The 21,160-nt window shown below is 59.8% G+C and overlaps 6 protein-coding genes across 6 annotated transcripts; 2 read left to right on the top strand and 4 right to left on the bottom strand.

Moving 5' to 3' along the window:
- Positions 1 to 109: 109 nt before the first annotated feature.
- DCS_08258 (kinesin) lies at positions 110 to 5,676 on the bottom strand (the record flags this gene model as incomplete). Its single annotated transcript, XM_040805536.1, has 2 exons — positions 110 to 5,448; positions 5,514 to 5,676. 2 exons carry the CDS (start codon positions 5,674 to 5,676, stop codon positions 110 to 112), a joined length of 5,502 nt encoding a protein of 1,833 aa, XP_040655640.1.
- A 4,226-nt stretch (positions 5,677 to 9,902) lies between these two features.
- On the top strand, positions 9,903 to 10,445 carry DCS_08257 (uncharacterized protein; the record flags this gene model as incomplete). The annotated part of the gene is made up of 1 exon (XM_040805535.1): positions 9,903 to 10,445. The coding sequence occupies one exon, from the start codon at positions 9,903 to 9,905 to the stop codon at positions 10,443 to 10,445; it is 543 nt and encodes a 180-aa protein (XP_040655639.1).
- Positions 10,446 to 11,236: 791 nt separating this feature from the next.
- DCS_08256 (Protein kinase-like domain protein) lies at positions 11,237 to 12,280 on the top strand (the record flags this gene model as incomplete). The annotated part of the gene is made up of 2 exons (XM_040805534.1): positions 11,237 to 11,566; positions 11,630 to 12,280. 2 exons carry the CDS (start codon positions 11,237 to 11,239, stop codon positions 12,278 to 12,280), a joined length of 981 nt encoding a protein of 326 aa, XP_040655638.1.
- An 850-nt stretch (positions 12,281 to 13,130) lies between these two features.
- Positions 13,131 to 14,126, bottom strand: DCS_08255 (uncharacterized protein; the record flags this gene model as incomplete). Its single annotated transcript, XM_040805533.1, has 1 exon — positions 13,131 to 14,126. The coding sequence occupies one exon, from the start codon at positions 14,124 to 14,126 to the stop codon at positions 13,131 to 13,133; it is 996 nt and encodes a 331-aa protein (XP_040655637.1).
- Positions 14,127 to 14,829: 703 nt separating this feature from the next.
- DCS_08254 (uncharacterized protein) lies at positions 14,830 to 15,604 on the bottom strand (the record flags this gene model as incomplete). The annotated part of the gene is made up of 2 exons (XM_040805532.1): positions 14,830 to 15,224; positions 15,265 to 15,604. The coding sequence occupies 2 exons, from the start codon at positions 15,602 to 15,604 to the stop codon at positions 14,830 to 14,832; spliced, it is 735 nt and encodes a 244-aa protein (XP_040655636.1).
- A 2,516-nt stretch (positions 15,605 to 18,120) lies between these two features.
- On the bottom strand, positions 18,121 to 19,614 carry DCS_08253 (uncharacterized protein; the record flags this gene model as incomplete). The annotated part of the gene is made up of 3 exons (XM_040805531.1): positions 18,121 to 18,203; positions 18,257 to 18,529; positions 19,212 to 19,614. 3 exons carry the CDS (start codon positions 19,612 to 19,614, stop codon positions 18,121 to 18,123), a joined length of 759 nt encoding a protein of 252 aa, XP_040655635.1.
- Between the last annotated feature and the right edge of the window lie 1,546 nt (positions 19,615 to 21,160).

Here is a 21,160-nt window from a genome sequence, read left to right as displayed (position 1 = left end):
CAGTGGTCAAACAAAGGCGGTCCGGTCAGCCGTGCGACGCGGTCCGTGAATCGTCTCAATCGTCCTCGCCGTCTCTCCGGCCCGGCCTCCGGCTGCCGCTCCGCCCCTCCTAGAAGCAGTTGAGACTGCCCTTCTTCTTCTTGCTCTTGCTGATGGCGTTCATCCTCTCCTCGAGCTGCTTCCTCGCCGCCTCGGCCGCCTGCCGCTTCTTGCGCTCCTCCTCGACGGCGTGGATGCTCCAGCGGTTGTCCTGCGGCGACCCGGCCGCCGGACGGTCCTTGAGCTCCTTGATCTCGCCCTCGAGCTCCGTCGCCCGCCTCCTCCACGCGTCGCCGTCGGCCTTGACCTTGTTCGACTGCTTCTCGAGGTCCGTGAGCGCCTCCTCGAGCGTCTGCGTCAGCTGCCGCTCGGCGTAGAGGGCCTTCTCGATGGCCCGAATCCTGACCTCCTGATCCTCCGTCGCCTGCGTCGCGCCCGCGTTGTCCCTGCCCGGGGCGAGCGTCGACGTGGGCGAGGGCACCGGTCCGTTCGTCGGCGACGCGCTTCTCGTCGCGGCGCTGGGCAGCGGCGGCAGGGGGATCGCCGGCGGCGGCGACGGCAGGGACGGGTGGGACGGACTCCGGCGGATCGTCGTCGTCGAGTTCGATCGCCTTACCTCGTCCGGGCCGGCAACCTCCTGATACTTGGTCTGCGAGCCTGTCAGCCGATGCCCGCTCGCCGCCCTCTCGACACCCCTCTGGCCGCTCACCTGCAGGGAGGCGTGCTCCTCGCGGACCGCGTCGAGCTCCGTCTGGAGCTTCGACCGAGCCGACAGGGCCTCCTCGAGCTGCGCGTTGCGCTCCGTCTGCAGCGTGCTCAGCCGGTTGTTCGTTATCTGCGCCTCGTCAAAGTTGTGCTGCAGCTGCTCCTCGAGCTCCTCGATGAGCCGGCTGTTCTTCTTGTTCTTGGCCTCGAGGTCCGACATTCTGCTCTTGACGGCCGCCAGCTGGTCCGCGAGCGACGCGAGCGACGCCCCCTCCTGCTCGACGAGCATGCCGGCCAGCTCGGCCTTGGCCGCCTCGAGGTCGCGCGTCATCGTGCCGTTGATGCTGGTCAGCTCGGCCACCTGCGTCGTCATCTCGGCCGCCTTGATGCGCTCCTCGGCCAGGCACCTCTGCGCGGCGGCCAGCTTGTCGATTTGCTCCGCGAGCTTGTCGGCCTCGACTTCGGCGCCCACGGCAAGCGACAGCTGCGTCGCAACCTTGGTCAGCTCGTCCGTCGCTTGTCGCAGCGCCGTCTCCGTCGTCCGAATCGACTCGGCGTGCTCCGCCTTGAGAAGCTCGACTTGCTTCTCGTGATTCTGCAGCTCGCGAGCCTTCCATGCCGTGTCGTCGGCGTGGTCCGACGCAAGTTTCGCCAGCGTTTCCCGCTGCTTCCCGGCCGCCTCCTCGTAAGCGGCAATCTGCTCCTCCATCTTGGCAGTCATCTCCTTGAGACGAGCGGCTTCCTGAAGCGCATCGCCATGCGCCGCGGTCATGCTCGCCAGCTCAGCCTTGGTGGCAGCGTGGGCCGTCTCCAGCTCCGTCACCTTGGTCGCGTTGCCGTTGATGACGGCCTTGTACTCGTCAATCTCGTTGCGAAGGAAACGGACGAGGCCTTGGCGCTTCAGCTCCGACTCCGACGCCGTCTCGCCTCCGTCGGCGCTCGCCTCCGTCTCCGCGCCGGACATGGCTGCGCAGAGGGCGGCGATCTCGGCCTCGAGCTTCTCGACGGTGCGGCAAAGGCCGGCCTCGGTGGCTCGCATCGCGTCGACGACGGTCTTGTGATTGCCTTCCCAGTTGCCCAGTTCGCTCCGCAGCCTGGCCACCGTTTCGTCATGCTCTCGCGAGGGTTCGTTCGCCGCCGCCTTGGACGAATCGCCCGCCACGACCGTCGGGTTTTCCTTGGACGACTTCCGGAGGGCCGCGAGCTCCGACGTCAGGGCCTCCTCCTGGATGGAGTGAGCCTCGCGCATCTCGACGAGCTGCCTCTCGTTCTTCTCCAGCTGGTCGCGGAGCGTCGCGACCATGGACATGTCCATGGGGCTCGCCTTGAGGCTCGAGCGCTCGCGGGCGAGGCCCGAGATGATGGTCATCTTCGTCTCCATCTCCTTCTTGGCCGCCGCGACGTCGGCCTCGAGCTCCTGGATTCGACCGCTGCGGGAGTAGAGCTCGTGCGTGGCGGCATTGAGGTTCAGCTCGAAGCTCTGCATCGCCTCGGGCCGATCCTTGAAGTTCTCGGCGGCAATGTTGCGCAGCGACGCGAGGGAGCGCTGCGCGCGGTCGATGATCATGATGTTCTGGCTCGACTTGCGCCGTATGACGGGCGTCGACTGCCGCGGCGAAGTGGCCTCGACGGCCCTCGCCTTGGACATTTCCGTCTTCAGCTCCTCGACCATGTCGAGCGTCTCGCTGTGCTTCGACTGGAGCTCGGCGTACTTGTTGGCGAGCATCTTCTCCGCCGCCTCCCGTTCCCGCGCCAAGGTTTGCAGCCGGTCGATTTCCCGCGCCAAGTTGTCGTCTCGGGCCCCGGCGACGTCGAGGCTGGACGACGCCGGCTTCGTCGTCGTCGCCTCGTCGTCGGCCGCGGCCGAGGCGTGGGACGTGTCCGCCGTGGCGGCGGAATCGAGGGCGACGGACAGTTCCGAGGACAGGGAGCGCGACGTCGAGGATCGAGGGTCTTCCTTGGCGTCGACGAACTTGGCGTCGGAGGAGCACGAGTCGCGTCGGCTGTGCGCGCGCGAATCGACGGATGCGACCGACTCGGGGGCGCGCGAAGCATGGCCACGTTCGTCGGCGGCGCGCCGCATTTTCGCGAGGGCACGTTGAGCCCTTTCGTACTTGGCGTGCAGCTCGTTGAAGTCGTAGAGGGTCGTCTCGTGCTCGAGACGGAGATCGGCGAGCTCCTGGTGGACGCTCTCGAGCTTGTCCGTGACGCGTCGGCCCCGGGCCGAGGACGGAGAGGCATGGCCGCTGGCGGTGCGGCCATCGACGTGGGCTGTCGGTCCATCTCCATCGCCAAAGGCCTCCCGAGCCGACGCGGGTTCGGCCTCGTCGGCCTTGTGCTCGTCGGCCTCGTGCTCGTCGGCCTCGTGCTCGTCGGCCTCGTGCTCGTCGGCCTCGTGCTCGTCGGCCTCGTGCTCGTCGGCCTCGTGCTCGTCGGCCTCGTGCTCGTCGGCCTCGTGCTCGTCGGCCTCTTTCTCGTTGGCCTCGTGCTCGTCGGTCTCGTGCTCGTCGTGCGCGAGGGCGGCGTCTCCAAGCTGGCTTCGGCGGTCGAGGTTCGATCGGCTTCGCGAGCGGCCGGGGAGATTTCGGCCGAGCACGGCGCTCGCATCCTCGTGCGCCGGCATCTTGGCGTCGCCGACGTTGTCGAGCTCGTGAAGCAGGGCGTCGAGCTTGCCCAGGCTTCGCTGACGCTCGACGACCTGCTCGAGCCGGTCGACCTCGCGCTGCATCAGCTCGGCGTCCTGGTCGGCCTCGGCCAACCTCTCCTCGAGCGTCGAGATGTAGTCCTCGCACGCGGCTTCGTTCTCGCGCACCCTCGCAATCTCCCTCCGGAGCTCTTGGATGATGGTCGCGTTCTTCTCCTCGCCGCTCGTGTGGCCGTCGAGCTTCTCCTCGAGGTCGTGCAGGTAGTTTTCCGTGCTCGATTCGCGATCCATGAGCTTGTGCAGCCGGGCCTGGAGCTGGCCGTTGATGGTCTCGGCGTAGGCGCACCTCGTCTCCTTCTCGAGCAGGCCGGCCTCGGTGCTCGACAGGGTGGTGCGCGTGTCGGAGAGGGACTGCTCGAGGGACTGGATCGTCTTCTCATACTCAAGGACGACCTGCTCGACGGCCTGGGCAAACGAGTTGGAGCGGTTCAGGCGGTCGGTGGCGCTGTCGCCGTCCTCGGCTCCGTCCTCGGGCTCGGGCTCCCTCGCCTTGGCCATCTCGGAGATGAGCCTCGCGTGCCTCTGGCTGAGGTTGCTGTAGTTTTCCTGCGAGTCGAGGAGCCGGTTCTGAAGCTCGGCCTCGCGCCCGCTCTGCCTGTCGGGTCTGTCGTCGGAGAGGGCGGCCTCTCGTCTCGGGCCGTCGGCGGCGGCGGCGGCGGCGCTGCGGATTTGCTCTCGCAAAAAGTTGACCTCGGCACGCAGCCGCTCGACGACGGCGCCCCCGTCGCCCTCCTCGACCCGCTGGATCTGCGGCTTCGACTGGATGGCGCGGGCGCGCTGGGCGTACTGGACGGTGTTGAGCGTCTCGCTCAGGTGAAACTCGGCGGGCGTGACGCAGGCGATCATGTAGGTGATGGCGTTGCCGCCGAGCGAGTCCTGGAGGATGCGGGTGAGCTTGGAGTCGCGGTAGGAGACGTGCGAGCCGGCCTGGCGCGACGAGAGCTGGCTGATGACCTTGCCGAGCGAGGCGAGGCCGGCGTTGATGGAGATGCCCTCCCGCGCGCGCTCGCCCTGGGCGCCCGTGTTCTTGAGCCTCTCGCTGCCGGCGAGGTCGACAAAGTGCAGCTTGCTGTCGGTGGTGACGGAGGCGTCCTGGCCGGTCATGGCCTCGAGGGGGACGGAGAAGCGCTTGTCGGCCCTGCGGGCCGTCGACGGCGCGCTCCTGCGCTGGACAAGCTGGAGGGAGAAGATGGCGTGGGAGCGGGACGACTTGGCGTTGACGGCCGTCGCGTCCGTCTGGCGGATGGTGGAGCCGAAGTTGAGGGCACCCATGAGATCGTCGACGGAGCGAACGTCGACCTCGCGCAGGCCGGTGAGGATGATGTTGCCCTTGACGTCCTCGCGGATGGCGACGTTGGCGCGCTCGTGGGGCGGGACGGATTCGGGGACGAGGAGGTCGCGCAGCGTCTCGTTGTAGATTTCGACGTAGGTAGCCTTGAGGGACCAGGCTTGGTCGTCGGGGAGGCTCCGCTGGCCTCGGCCGCGCGGGGTGCGGAGCTGCGACATGGCACTCGACGCTCTGATCGGATCCGAGCCCGACTTGTCGCTCTCGAGCGGCCGCTGGAGCTTTTCGAAGAGGCCGGCGGCGGCTCGAGGGATCACGCCTGGAGGGGGGGAGACGGGGAGGTGAGCGACGAGGCACGAGGCGGGGTCATCGGGGGACGGGGAGTACGGACCACGCATCTGGTCGTCCTGCTGCTCGACGGGGCCCGAGGTGCCCATGGTGTACGACTTGCCGGCGCCGGACTGGCCGTAGGCGAGCATGGAGACGTTGTAGCCTTGGGTGAAGGCGGTGACGGATTCCTCGAGGTAGCGCCAGAGGTCGTCCTGGGTCACGGCGGGGTCGAAGACGCGGTCGAAGACGAAGAGCTTGCGGCCCTGGGGCGAGTCGACCGAGAGGCTCGTCTCGGACGTGACCTGGATCGTCGAGCGGCGAAAGCGCTGGGGGATGAGGTCGTATCCCGGGTCGGCGGCGTGCAGAGGCGGTCGTATCCGGACGGCTGGGGTTCGACCGTGGTCAGCTCGACGTCGGCGACGCGGCGCCGGAGGGAGGAGATGAACATACCCACCCTGACGGCGGTCCGACCGTCCTCATCGGAAGCGCGACTGCCGCCTCCCGGCCTGCCGCTGACGCTCATCCTGCTGGCGCTCCTCGGTGCGGGCCGGGCGACGGCGCTCAGGGGCCGCGGAGGCACCGGCATCGGCGAGGCCGGCGGCGAGGTTGCCATGGCCGAGGGCGGAGGCAACCGGTCCGAGGTCGGGCAGAGGTGACGACGCGAACTGGCCAAGGCCTGCGGCGGTGCCGAGGCGAAGTCGAGGTGGCCTCGGGAAGGCGGCGGCACCGAGAGCGTGTCGGCGACGGGCACTGGGTTGGTGAAATTTCGCCAGACCCAGGCGAAACGGCTCTCGCGGTGCTCGCGGGCAACGGCACGAATGGCAACCGGTCAATGGACGTCGTCCAGAGCGACGGAGAGACGACGGCGGCGACGGCGGTCGAGCGAGGGACGGGGTGAAGGGGACGGGTCGTGGGCGGCCGAAGGTGACGGATCTCGGCGGCGCGGCGGAGAGGAGACGAGGCGATGTTTCGTGCGACACGCGTCGTCCATCGGGAGGCCCCGAGAGGAATGGCAATTTCTCCGGGACGAGGCCGCGGCCGGGGGGCGTGATGGACGATGGATTCGGTGGACGAGGGCCGACGTTGTGATGGTGGAGAGGGGGGGAAACGAGGCTGTCGAGGCCGACGGAGCTCGCGGCCAGGGAAACGGCTTCTTAACGTTTCGGGTACCTGGCCAGCACCGCCACTAGGGGGCTGCAAAACGAGGCACGCGGTCTCGCGGCAAAAAGGGGAAGCGGGCCGGCGTGGTGCCGAGCCGTACTCGGTACAGGCGCTCCGCCCCAAAGTACCTGGGCGCCGGTGGCAAGTATTTCCGGGCGCGCACCGCTCGGTACAAGGACCTCGCGGCGCACCACGCACGCGCGCCGGCGATTGTACGTGTACATGCACGGCGAGCACTCGGCGGCGCGTGCACCGCGCCGCATGTACCGTCGTGTACGGGTACTTGGCCTCGCACGACCTGCGCCGCACGGAGGACGGTGCGCGGAGCACGGAGCGCAAGGCTCCAGCGCTGTATTTCGTCGTACCGGTACGCCCACGAGCACACTCACGGCCACTGGGCCGGAGTACATGTTCGTCACATGTACGGTTCTTGCACAGCGCTCCGTGCAGCTACTTGGCCGACGACGGTGCACTGGCTTGCCTGCACACGCACCGTACTAGGTACCTAAGAATACTGCAAGTAATGACACATTGTACAGTATACAGTACTTGCAGGTATGGGTATCGATGGAGGCACGGAGTACAATCACGGAGTACCAGTGCAGGCGATTGCTTGCACGCACATGAACGCCGTACTTGCTCCGAACTATGTACTAGTACCTAAGAATACTGCAAGTAATTATACATTGTACAGTATACAGTACTTGCCAGTATGGGTATCGATGGAGGCACGGAGTACGGAGCACCACATGTAATTGCTTGCACGCTCATGTATCCTCACATGTATCCTGCAAGTGCGTTCAGTACGGAGTACTACTTGATAGTAGGAGTACATGTACTTGCATGTCCTGTAAGTGCGTTCAGTAGGGAGTATTGGTAGGTGTACATATACTTGCATGCCCTGTAAGCGCGTTCAGTACTAAGGGAGTACTCCGTACTGGTAGGTGTACATGTACTTGCATGTCCTGTAAGTGCGTCCAGTAGGGAGCACTACTAGGTGTACATTTACTTGCATGCCCTGTAAGCACGTTCAGTAGGGAGTACTGGCTGGTGTACATGTACTTGCATGCCCTGTGAGCGCGTTCAGTACGGAGCACTAGTAGGTGTACATGTACTTGCATGCCTCCGTACAGTACAACTATTACGTGTGCAGCACGGAGCAGCTACTTACTAGGTAGGTAATAGTAATAGTACTTGCACTGGGAACATGTATTACTGTGCAACCCCGACGAATCATGACTGCCAACTACTGTATTGCTCCGTACCCAGTACTGTGCTTGGTCGGCCATTCTTTCAAAGGGCCGCCGGCCACTATATCTCTCCCCAAGTCACTTTCCAGCCGCTATCGCGGGGCGGGCACCCGCGCGGTGGTAGAGACGCGAACAGAGAGCCGTGCAGGTATTACTACTTGGGCACTGTACTTGCTCACGCCGCCTGCGATGCACCGCCACGGTAAGCACCGTAAGTAGGCGCGTAGGAATACGAAGTGATGCTGCGCGGGCAAGGCTCGGTACATGTACTTGCACACGCACCAACTTGCACTGCTCGCACACCCATGTCGGGCAAAGTCGAGGTAGATGTACATGTCCGCGGACAATGCGCGTTCGCCCGAGCACAAGTGACAAGCACATCCAGGTGCACTCACGTGATGGCCAGGTACTGGCAAGTACCCCGTGCGGTGCGCAGGCCTTGAGCGCGACGGGGGCGAGGCAGGATGGCTGCGTTTGCTCCGCCCGATGGCAGGTCGGCCGTGGCCACGGCGGGCATCCATCATGGCGGACGACGCACCGGCTGTGACTCGGCAGCATTCCCCGTACTTGAGTACTGCGGTGACTCGAGCGGGAATACTTGCGGGCAGAGCACGGCATCGCTTTGCGCAGCGCCGAGGACGAGGTACTTGTATGTACATCGTTAAAGGCCGCGCATCCCACTTGGGAACGTTGACGGCTCCAGGGTCCAGCACGCAGTCACGTGCGCTTGAATGTACAAGTACAAGAGCGGAGCACTCGTGCGCACACAGCTACATGTACATGTACTTGCGCCCGTGGTTCGTGCTAGGTATGTCCGCCGAGTTGTGCTGTAGGTGTGTGCGTGCGCTGTAAGCAAGTAATACTGCAAGTACACGGGCGAGCACACGTGCAGGTGTACGAATACCGTACGTGGTTGGCATGCAGTCTTGATTGCCGCTCCGTGCAGGGTTGTACTGTACAGCCCGTACACGGCAGCCGGGATGCTGCCCGTACCACGAGCAGAACCGCTCCTCTCGACAGGGACGGGAGGTGGTGGGCGAGAGCTGCGAGACGGGAATACGAGCAAGTACAGGTACGGAGTGTCGTGCACGGAGCGCCCCAACATGCAAGTACATGTACACCAACCTCCCGTGCCCTGCGGCGAGGCCCCGAGAGCCTGCGCTTCGCTCCCTCCACCGGCGACGGCACGGAAGCACATGTGTCGCTTCGCAGTACGCGATTACGAGTAAAACTACAATGTATCTGATGCCGTGATGCATGTACGGACTCGTGTGCAGTCCTTTGCACGCATCACCCATCCGTGCAGGTGCTTGAGCTGTGACACGGAGCCGTATTATTCCGTGCCGAAGAGGCACCACGGACGGCTCATCATGAAACGCGCGTCGTCCAAATCCTGCCTGAGGCCTGCCGGGCCCAACAGTGGGGGACGGAATAAATGGGCACATGTCCAGGTGCCGTGACGCGACAAAAGTGACGATTCTATTTTTGGCACCGCACTGTGACCGACGGCGTCAACGCTTTCGCCACACCACCGTGGTGCCGGCCCTGCTCTGCACGCTTCGTCACCTCACCATAACCCCCTCCTTCGCTTACGCTCCTGGGTTGCGACGACGGACGATTCCGAATGCCGCCTCGTCGCCGCCGAAATGCCACGACCTGCTTCGAGGCGTTCCGCTCGCCTGCGGCGGCCTCGAAGGCAAAACCCCCCGCTCGGCCCTCGGAAACGCGTCTTCGTTCTCTCACGGCTCGCCACGGACCGTCGTGTGCGGCGTCGAGCCTCGTCCATTTGGCAGTCGACCCGGGGCCGACGGTAACAGGCTGTAGGCTGCCCTTGCGGCGTTGCCGAGTTGAGTCGTGGCGATGCAAGCGTGTGGCCTCTCATCAGCCCAGGCATTCGACGACGTGTACGTTGGCTATCGGACCAAGAAGGCTCGATGCTTGCGTGCCTGCGCGGCTCGCGACTCGCGAGGTCTGCCTTGTCCATAGGTGAAACCCGTCGCCCTATCCCTCGACGTCTGATGCGAGTAGTGAAGCAGGAGGGCATGGCCGTCTCCTCCACTGGCCAGTTGCGGTGCGTTTGACCAGCCGTCTCGGTGCGTACGCGACCGGCGACGGACCGGGCCACTGCTCGGGTTGCGCTCACGTCTCCGTGTCATGCAGCCATTCCCGGCCACATGTCCACGACGTGCGGCGAGTAATCTACGCATCGCATCTCCGTCGCCCTATCCCTCGGCGCCCAAGGCGAGGAGTGGCGCGAAGGTGCCGGGATTTCTCGACTGCGAATGCGTTTTCTCGACTATAAATATGCACGTCTCCCGCTCCTGCGTGGTGTCGAGTGGTCAGCACATCGGCCCAATTCATTCTTCGCATACCCCTTTGACCTTGACAGCTTGACCTTGACAGATTAACCATCGTACCGAAAGCCATTATGAAGTGGACCAACGCCCTCGTTTTTGCCACCACCGCCTCGGCCGCCGCTATCCACGGCCAGGGCGTGAATTTCGACATCCTCAAACAGGTCGACACCACGCTGCAGGAAATCATCACCATGCTCAACAAGGAAAACCCTGCGCCGACGCAATCCATAAACGGAGTCTTCTTCCACTCCAGATTGACCCCGCTCGCCGACGCCGTTCGAGCGGAGGCTCACAAGATTGATCAACTTGGCGAGGCTTTTTCCGAGGAGGACGGAGGCCGTCTTTATGCGCCTGCCAACAAGTTCCCAAACTTAGCCGTCGCTCTTGATTCCGCCTTGAAAGGTAACGGCATCACGGCCCAGCTTGCCGAGCATGGCGGTTGCGACATTGCAGGTTACATATTTTCCCTTCAAGCCTCTTTGATCGACTTGTCATTTCTATCACATCGCATCTTGGATAGAATCAGCTCGTATGCCGGTGATGCTGGTTTCGACAACCTTCGGTCCTTTACCCGTTCCCTGGACAAAACAGGTACAATGTTCAAGGGTTGTTAACCCGAGGGCCTCGACGCGAAGGGGTTGTCCCTTGTCCCGGTAACCTGCATGCGCCGAACCTACTCCTGCTGGCTTCTGCACGTACGTGGCCTCGTTTCGCCTCGTCCTCACCCGCACTACACCGACAGCAAGCGCATAGGAATCGTCCAGGGACCAGTCTCGGGCCGTCAAGGGACGACAAGGACCACTCGGCAAGCTAGGTGGAGAATAGATGAGAGTACAATATAGACAAGCATAGTTCCAACACGCCTCGCATCCATGCATGTGCACGCTCTTGTCCGCTCGTCCCCCGCTCGATTCCCGTCCAGGGCCTGCCTTGGGCGGCATGCGTGCCGGACCATGGAGATTGGGGGGGCGTGGTGTTTGCCTCGCATCTGTCAGCCGTCACCGAGGTGTTGTTGTATGCAGCTATGCAGTATGCAGCTAAGCCGTGCAGGGCGGATGCCGACGGCGAAAGGACCCACGGTGTGTTGATGCCGCGAATCGCACGGAGTACAGGGCAGGGTACGGGGCAGAGCAGAGGTAGTGTACTGTCGAGTACAAGCACGAAACTTGCTCGCATTCCCGTCCTATCGATGGGTCGTATCGCGACAAGTCCCTTGTACGCATGTTGAGTGCGTCGCTTGCACTCTGTCCTCGGTACCCAGTACAATGGTGCTGTTATTTGCACCGAGCGCACCCAAGTACTGCGGGGGGCCGACAAGTATACCAAGTGCTGTACGGAGTACTTACTGTGCGTATGCTGTACTTACGCACAGTAAGTACTGGTGCTCCCGGCTGCGCCCCTTGGCATGCTCGGCGACGTCATGAGCTGGGTCACGTGGTTCGCACCGGCTGCCGTTGCTGCCCCAGGCATCGCACCTGCGGGAGCTGCATCACGACAAGCCTGGACGCGCGTACACTTGGCCTTCACATCGTCCCATACCCTCTGCTTTTTCCCTGCTGCCCGCTCCCCGATGCCACGACGTCGTCCCACGATGCAAGGGCTAGTGATTCTCGACGATGCCCCTCCGCCGAAATGGCCGGCGCCGAGGTCCTCCGCGCCGCCCCGTCGGGAGCAGCCAACTCTGGGCCCTCTGAAGCTGCGCTTCGTACCGAGCCCGCCCACCACGGAGACCGTGGTATGCGGCGTCCGGCTTGGCCCCCATTGCCGTCGACTGGATGCCGGCTGACGGGTTCAACAGCGATTTCGCTTTCGAACTCGTTTCGTCCACGCAACCGCCTCGCAGGTCGACGGAGTGCACCGCAACGTCATCCGTCTCCGCGTCCATCCAAGCGCCGCGGACAGGCTCGTCCAGATCATCTACACCCTTCTCCCGTCACCGTGGCTCGCTCGGTGCAAGGCATCCTTTCCCGAGTGGAGTCTGCCGTCGTGCCTCGTCGTCAAGAAGCACAAGGACGGTTGGGACGAAGAGTTTGAGGCGGAAAAGGCAACCTACGCGAAGCTTGCAAGCCTCCAGGGCATCGTCATTCCCGAGTGTTACGGCGAGATTCGCTACTGCGGCGCCAGGGCCCTTCTCCTGTCCGACATCGGCGGCGCCTGTCTGGCGACACCTGCGGGAGCCTTGCTGGACGAGGCGACGTTTTGCCGCATCATGCACGACGCCCTGACCACGCTCACCCGATTTGGTGTGTTGCAGGAGGATAGAAAGCTGGACAACTTTCACCTCGTCGGCGACGCCGTCATGGTTGTTGATTTGGAGTCCATGTCGGAAGGTCTGTCGGATGAAGAGTTCGCCTCGGACGTTGCATCCACGGTCAAGTGGCTGGCTCGCTTCTACAAGACCAACCAGCATTGCTTTTTAGAGGACGGCTTCATAGCCGTCGACGAATAGCCTGACGGAATGGCTGTCTGTCTGTCCACCCTTCAGGCCGACGGAGATGGACCGAACGAACTGTTGCTTATCCTGGCCATGCATACCCAAACCGTCTACCATGCTCCCCTCGGACGCAACATATCCATGGGTCCGAGTTGAAATCAGGTGCATCAACTCCCTCGAGTCCACATTACCCTTCCTTTTACGCGCTCCGCAGCATCTAAGCAGATTTCCGTGTGAAATAAAATCAGTCACGCTCAACCTCCCCATGAGTGCACCTCCGGGAGGCTTTGGATCTGCCTTGCACGGTAGCACCTCGTGGTGTTGTCGGCCTTCTTAGCCCTGGTGTTTTCGGCATGCAGCGGCGCAAATGGTCCAAGGCATGCGGACTTGTGGACGAGTCCGACAAGGCAGGGCACGTTGGAAACGAGCCGAAGCCCACCGGTTCGTGGAGCATGGTTGAGATTCTTCACCTCCAACCCGAAGCAGTACGCCGTGGCGAGTTTGCATAGGCAACGAACGCTTTGATACCCATCATTTTCGGAGGCCGCTGATGGACGCACTGCCGACAATTCCCATTCGCCTGCCGGAGCATTGTCTCCTTGAACGCATACTCACGAGCGTCTCAATGCATCAGTGGCAACAAGAAATGCCCGCCTCGTCGAGAGGATCGTCCGAAAGGATCGCAAACCGCGACGCTCCAGAAAGTGGCACATGATTGGACCACTCGGCATTTTACCTACTGGTTCGCTGCTGGAGCAGACTGATGAAGCCACAGGTGATCCGTCACTGCTTCCTCTGAAAACAAAGTCTTCGGAAAGTTGACGTCCAACATGCAAACGAAAATGACGGGTGTTTTTGGTGCATGCTACCCCCAAATGCTTCCCGTTTCCCATATCGGATCCGTACCGCTTGGGTGCGTCCACATGAAAGCTCCCGTGGCAACGTGAACGGAGCGGGCATACCCATTGGGATGCTGGGAAGTTGCGACGTCACCAAGCGTCCAGAGAGGTCGGCCGTTGTAGAACTGGCGCAAGTCGGATGAGAACCCATCGAGGGCAACACCGCCCTGGAATCGACGGAAGCCTTGCGCCAGAAGCCTATAGAGTGCGTACCGCAGAGGGGTGCCGCTATTCTCTCGCGGAAGCACCCAGCAGTCGACTGGGCAGCGCTCATGTTTCAGCTCGGCCCGGCTGTTGGCGCGAAACTGAAGAAGCAGAAGCGTGTCCCCGTCGAAGCAGAATACTTGCGGGCATTCGTACTTGTGTGCATATCTGATTGGAGTTGGCTTCACACCGGTGGATGCATGGAATCGGACATACCCCCGAAGTTCTCGGGACAGCCTGTCCTGAGGCCCGCTTGACGGTATTCTCCCGCACTGCCACTTATCCGCGTCGACAAGGTTCCGCTTCATCTCCCCAATGACAAGTGCAACCCTGTGCTGGTTGGACTTGAACGAATACGTTGCATCGACCTCTTCGGGCATGTTCTTCTCCGATGGAGGCTTCGAATGCGAGGTTTGGACCACCGTCGGGTGGTGATTCCAGGCTGCGAGCACGACGTTTGATATCTCGGTGTGGAACCATAATTCGACGTCGGCCTCGCTTCCCATCCGCCATGACCTGCCATTCGGAGGAAAAGCAGCCGTGCCCATGCGCACTCGGTCGTCATCATAGAGGGGCAAGAAAGCGGTCTCGAAGTTTGCGTATGTTAGTCCATCCCCGCAGGCTTTCGTGTGTACCGTCATGTTCTTGATTGGATGGTACCCTTCGGTCCATGCCTTGTTCGTGCTTGACGTGTAGCCTGTGTTCTGGACGGAGTTTGTTGGATCTTGGGCCAGCAAAGCCCCGACAGTTGAAGCCATGGTGCCGTGCTGACGGCAATGCAGAGCTCACCAAGCGGGAGCGTGATGGCGGAGATATTGCAGGCCGGCCAGGAACTTTCCTTTACCGTCCCATACAGGCTTTATCTGTCTTCGCTCGCTTGATTGTGACGCTGCCTCCCGAGGGCAGCATGGCTGGATCAAGGGGCCATGGGGATGGCCAATGGAGCGGCACAGCTAGGCGCCCGTCGGCTGCCGTACCACGATTGGCTGCCACCCGTACCTTGGACGAGAGTCGGGCGCCAGAGGCCGCGTTCGTACGGCACCAACGGGGGACCGCAACGTGAGGCATCCGGAAATAGGGGCGGGTCGGACCTTGTCGACCCCTGATTGAAGTCATGCATGACATGCTGACGAGAGCTCGGCCAGTCCTGTCTTTGGACGTCGACGCACACGTCACCTGCGTCTCCGACATCACGGCACGGACATTGCTTATCAGCGTGCATCGGTTGCGTCATTCCGAGGCCTGTCCCGCGGTAGCACTGGTGAACGAGGCCAACGGGCGGGTTCCTCGCCTCGCAGCGCAGGAGCCCTCTTCCCGTTTCTGCGAGGGCCGCTCCCGACGGATTGACGCAGGTGATGGCTCACGTCGAAGCAAGCTGTTTGGGCGACTGGCCGAGCCAACAGAGGATCGGCCATGACTTTTGGCCGAACGGCGAGGCGTCGAGGCGGTTGGAGACTTGGATCATGCCACCCGGCATCTGGAGCACGGAAGATGGAATTCGATTTCCACAGACGAGCCGTCCCGGATGGAAGCCCATGTTGATTCTCCTTGACGGGTTACGGCAGCTCCAGCGGTTACGACGGCCATGGCGATGACGGGAGTTCCAGTGGACTTGGCGGCGCCGGTGGTTACACTAGCAGTCCTAGGAAACATGACGGCCAGGGTAGAAACGACGGCTCTGGTGGTTGCACCAACCCGAGCAGCTACGGCATTTGCAGCGGCCCGGGTAGTTTCAATGGCTCTGGCAGTCACGGCAGCCCCGGCAACTCTAGCAGTTGCAGCTACCATGGCATTTGCAGCTACCATGGCAGTTGCAACAACCATGGCAGCCATAGCAGTCACGGCAGTCAGAGTAGCTTAAGCAGGTACAGCTACCATGGCAGCTACAACAATCACAGTTCATGGCAGTCAGAGTAGTCATGGCAGTCGCAGTAGACAAAGCAGGGACCGTAGTCAAGTCAGTCATGGCTGTCAAAGCAGTTGCAGCAGTCAAGGGTGTTGCAGCAGTCAAGGGTGTTGCAGCAGTCAAGGCAGTTACAACAGTTACAACAGTTACGACAGTCACAGCAGTTACATCAGTTACAGCGGTCACAACAGTCACAACAGTCACAACAGTCACAACAGTCACAACAGTCACAACAATCACAACAGTCACAACAGTCACAACAGTCACAGCAGTCACAGCAGTCACAGCAGTCACAGCAGTCACAGCAGTCATGGCAGTCACATAACTCATGGCAGTCACAGCAGTTATGACAGTGTCACAACAGTCACAGCAGTCACAGCAGTTATAACAGTCACAGCAGTTATGACAGTCACAACAGTCGCGGCAGTCACAGCGGTTACGGCGGTCACGGCATCTACAGCAGTAAAGCACTGCACTGCCCAGCAGCTACGGCAGTTGCAAGAGCTCAGCAGCTCGACTTCACAAAAGCCATTTCCATGCTGGCAGTCACAGCCCGGGTAGCAACAAAAGCTCGAGCAGAGCAGCCGCCCCAGTGGCCACGACAGCCCGTGCCTTTGGGGCCAAGCATGTCACGATTATTGCGTGCAGGGGTTACGTTGCCTCGCAACCCTACTCCGTGCAGCCAACCAGATCCATCTGAGCCTCGACATCACGCGTCTACATGGTCTCACGTGGCACATGGATGCGACATGCTTGTTGTGGTGAGCAATGACGGCTCGGCGAGGAACACCGACAGACCAGTTCAGATCCATCCGACGCTGGTTGATTCGTTGGTGCCGACTATCGAGCGAATCGCCCGATGTCTGTCGCAACACATGGCTTGAGTTTTGCGGAGGACACAAGCAAGCACTGCAGTGTTTGAGCAGCCATCACACGAGCGGCAGGCATAGACCCAACCATACCGGGCACCGTGGCCAGAGTGTCTGCCGACGCAGGGGTGAGTGTGAACAGTTACGTAACCTAACCAACTAACACGACTTGAACCACGGTACAGGCACTTGGACACGACAGATCAAGATGCGTCACCACAAGTACTTTACAACTACTTTCAACATACTACTTGGGTGAACAGGTTATACGGAGTACGGAGTACATGGACATATTGCCTGGGTGTGCGTGTTTGCAGAGCACGGAGTATTGAGTGCGGAGTACTCCGTAGTGTGCAGAGCAATGCATGACACGGAGCATGGGGCACAGAGCACGGCGCAGAGTGCAGAGTACGGACTGCAGAGTACAGAGCACGGCACAAGTACGGAGCAGAGTGCAGAGTACGGACTGCAGAGTGCAGAGTACGGCACAAGTACGGATTGCAGAGTACGAACGGCGGACCAAGTGCAGCATCATGCATACCCTTCCAAGGCGGTGCAACAAGTACACGCAAACGCCAGGGCCATGGGAATCAGCACTCGATGAATTACAGCATCGACCCCGTGCGTGGAGCGCTCCAGGCACGGGTATATTATGACACATTAGGGAGGCATGCAGTATTAATCACTCGAATTCTTCGTCGCCGCATCCCTTGGCGTCGGATACGATTAATGACGCAAATTCTTTTACTCGGCCACCAGTATACTGTACACACATATATTGAAGAGTCCTCCGTCGCAACTGTCAGTTGGCAAGTATGGCAACGAAATTCAGTCTTGGAAATTTCCCTCAACATCTGTGCATGGCCTCTCCTGCACGGCGCTATTACGATGAAGCTCACCAACATGGTCGTTTTTGCTGCCGCCGTCTCCGCTGCCGCCATCGAGCGCCATGAGAACGGCACCCATGTCCTCCAGGTGGTGAATACCACCCTTGACGGATAGGCATCATTCTGCTTTCAAAAAATAAAAGGTCAAGGCAACCGTCATCGATTACGGAGCCTGTAGAACCGTTAGGACGTCCATTTTTGGCCTTGAAAGTGCCATGATCTATTTGGAATCTGGTACGCTTGACAGATTGCCTGACATCGTCCAGAATGCCAACTTCAATAACCTTGAATCCTTTACCGCGTCCTTGGCCAAGACGGGCTCATTATTCATGGATTGTTCACGCACAAGGGCTTCGGCACGAGACGTACACATCCTCTAGTAACCTGCTTCGGCCAAGTCGACTCCTTGCGGGCTCTGCTTACGCATACCGTTACTTTGCCTTGCCACCTTTTGCTCGCACCTACGCCATGGAACAGCCTTGGAGCCAGTCTTGGACTGCCGAGCCGGGAAGAGGACGTTTCGGAAAGCCAGACGGAGAGTATGCAGCGGTAAAATATAGAGAAGCATGGGCAGAAGACGCCTTTTATCCACCATGCATGTACGGAGTGCCGACAACCCTCATGAATCTAGGGGCCCAGTACTGGTGTACAGCTAGGCGTGCCTCTGCTGGTGCCTCGGCGTGCTGCATTTGAATTACCCATCGCCGCTACGCATAAAACTCTGGATACTTGCACCGTCTGCCACAGCCAACGACAGTGGGCATCAAGGATGGGACACGGCAGCCATGCAATCACAACAGCCCAGTAGACATGGCTGCCACGGAATTTACGATAGCTGCCCCAGGAGTTATTACAGCCACAACAGTTGGGGTAACTCTCGTATTTCAAGTACTACGAGCAGTTGCAGATGCTCTAGTAGTGGCAGCGGGCTTGGTAGTGACGGCAGTCATGGCAGTGACAGCAGTCATGGCAGTGACGGCAGTCATGGTAGTAACAGAAGTCATGGTAGTGACAGAAGTCATGATAGTGACAACAGCTTCAGCAGCACCAGCAGTCACAACAGTCACAGCAGTCATGGCAGTGACAGCAGTCATGGCAGTGACACAACAGTCACAGCAGCTTCGGCAGCACCAGCGGTCGCAACAGTCACAGCAGCTTCAGCAGTCACGGCAGCTGCACCGGTCGAAGCAGTTACATCAGTCGTGACAGTCGAGCAGTCACAATACTTGCAGCAGCTCCAACGGCTCCAGCCGTCACAGGAGTCATGGTACCTAGGGCAGTCACAGCAGTCACAGCAGTCACAACGGTCGTGGCATTTATACCGATTGCAGCAGTCACAGTCACGATAGGTGCAACGGTTACGGCAGTCATGATGGTGAGAGCAGTCAGAGGAGTCACGGCAGTGTGAGCAGCAACAGCAGTCACAGCTCCAGAAGTCGCGATAGCCACAGCAGTCGTGGCAGCCGCAGAGGCCCCGGCATTCAAGGCACCTCCAGCAGCTCCCCGGCATTCAAGGCACCTCCAGCAGCTCCAGCGGTCACCACAGTGACGGTGGTTGCCGTCGTTGAAGCGGTTTCATCGGTCGTCGCAGCTGGAGTGCTCGCGGCGGCTCCAACAGCAGTCACGGCGGCCATCGTAGCATGGCAGCCGTGACTGCTTCATCGTCTCAGCCGTGGCGAGCCACGTAACCCATCGCCATGGACGAGTGACCACCCTAGATGCTTGCCAAGCGAATTTCAAACGCTTCACTGCCTTGCGCAGCAGGCCCTGGACGGGAATCAAGTAGGGGACAAGCGGACAAGAGCATAGACATATGTGGACGCAAGGCGTATTGGAACCATGCTTCTCTATATCGCACCCCCATCTATCCTCCACCCACTGCCGAAGGGTCCTTGTCCTCCTTGAACGGCCTGAGACTGGTTCCGAGACAAGAAACAAGGTCATGTACGAACAGAAGCGGGTAGGGGTAGGTTCGGCGGAAGCAGGCAACCAGGATAAGGGTCACGTAGTACCCCTTTGTATCGATGCCCTTGGCCTTGGGTTAACAACCCTGGAACATTGCGCCTGTTTTATCCAGGGTATAGGCAAACGAAAGAAGTTTATCGAAATTAGTAACAATACCACCCGAGCTGATCTTACGTGACATATAATCTGCATAATATACTAACTCGACCAAGTTACCTCGAAGGCCAAGAATGTAATTGCGAATATTGCAACCGCCATGCTCGGCAAGCTGTGCCGTAATGGTGTTACCTTTTAAGGCGGAATCAAGAGCCTCGGCTAACTCTGGGAACTTGCTGGCAGGCGCAAAAAGACGGTCTCTGTCCTCGATGGAAAATTTCTCGTTCAGTAGATAAATCTTGCGAGCCTCTACTTTAACGGCGTCGGTGAGCGGGGGTAATCTAGATTCGAAGAAGGCTCCGTTTATGGATTCCGTAGACGCAGTGTTTTCTCCATTAAGCGTAGTAATGATTTCTTGCAGCGTAGTGTTGACCTGCTTGAGGATGTCGAAATTCACGCCCTCGCCGTGGAGAGCGGCGGCCGAGGCGGTGGTGGCAAAAACGAGGGCGTTGGTCCACTTCATGATGGCTTTCGGTACGACGGTTACTTTGTCAAAGGCCAAAGGGGTATGCAAAGAATGAACTGTACTGATGTACGGAGTATAGACCACTCGATGCTACGGAGGAGTGGGAGACGTATATATATATTCAAGCAAGCATAGTGGAGAAGACGTATTGTACGGTAAGACTGAGTAAGCACTGTCCGGGAGTAACTATTGCATGTGCTGTACTGTAAGTGCTGTACCGAGTAGTTACATGTGGAAAGGATAAACTTACGAGTCATTCCACCGCATTCCCTATAGGTAATACGGAGTACAGTACTCATATTATTGCCATGTAATTACCTAATACTGAGCAGTCAGGGTAGTAAATACTATGATTAGTACGGAGATCCTAGTACTCTGTAGTGACAAATATTAATACTAGGTCCCCTATCCTGCAGAGCGCTATTACGATTACAACCACCAAAGTCCTCGATTTTGCTACCGCCGTCTCTGGTGCCGCTATCGAGAGCCAGGAGAATGGCACCTACATCCTCCAGGTAGTGGATACAACTTGAGGGCATTATTGCACTACTCAGGAGTTCTTCCAATCTAGATTTTTCTCGCACATAAATTGGTTCGACATAAATTGGTTCGACATGCGGCGGACGAGATTCATGAATTGGACAGCCCTTTTTCCATCCATGTTGCCCATGTTATTCTCAATCATGCCAAAGACTTACCAGCATTGGCGGATAAGCCTCATTCTGCTTTTAAAAAAGACAAAGTACAGGCAACCGTTGTCGAGTACGGAGCCTGTGGTACCGTTAGGACTTTCGTTTTTGGCCTTCAAAATGCACTGATCTATTTGGAATCTGGTATACTTGACAGATTGCCTGAAATCGTTCAGAATGCCAATTTCACTTGAATCGTTTACCGAGTTCTTGGCCGAGACGGGCTTATTATTCATGCATTGCTAACGCGCAAGGGCTTCGGCACGAAACGTACACATCCTCTAGTAACCTGCTTCGGCCAAATCGACTCCTTGCGGGTTCTGCTTGGGCATACCGCTACTTTGCCCTGCTACCTTTTGCTCACATCGACGCCATGGAACAGCCTTGGAGCCAGCCTTGGACTCCCGAGCCGGGAAGAGGACGTTTCGAAAGCTAGATGGAGAGAATGCAGCGGCAAAATATGGAGAAGCATGGGTAGAAGACGCCTTTTATCCATCTCTTCGCGCAGCCCCTTGGCTTGCCCCTAGTCTGAACTCCGTAGGAGCCCCCGTGATGGCCGGAGCTGTTGTGGATACCCGGGCTGTCGAGGACGCTTGGCCTGCTGTTAAAGTAGCTGCTGGAGCCGCCGTGACTGCCGGGGCCTCTGCAACGAGCGCTGTCATGACTCCCCCGACGAGCGTGACTGCCCGAGCTGCTCTCACTGCTTTAACCCCCAGCGACTACAGATGCTTGAGCCCCTACCGTGACTGATGGCAGCCGCTGTGCTTGGCGCTGCCAGGGACGTTTCTGCAACTGCCACGCCTACTGCGACTCCCGAGGGCGAAAGGATCATGCAGAAACAAAACCCTATTGTT

The sequence above is a fragment of the Drechmeria coniospora genome, chromosome 03 (genome assembly GCF_001625195.1).
Source record: "Drechmeria coniospora strain ARSEF 6962 chromosome 03, whole genome shotgun sequence".
In the NCBI taxonomy this organism is placed as follows: domain Eukaryota; kingdom Fungi; phylum Ascomycota; class Sordariomycetes; order Hypocreales; family Ophiocordycipitaceae; genus Drechmeria; species Drechmeria coniospora.
This window is presented reverse-complemented; position numbering and strand designations above follow the sequence as displayed.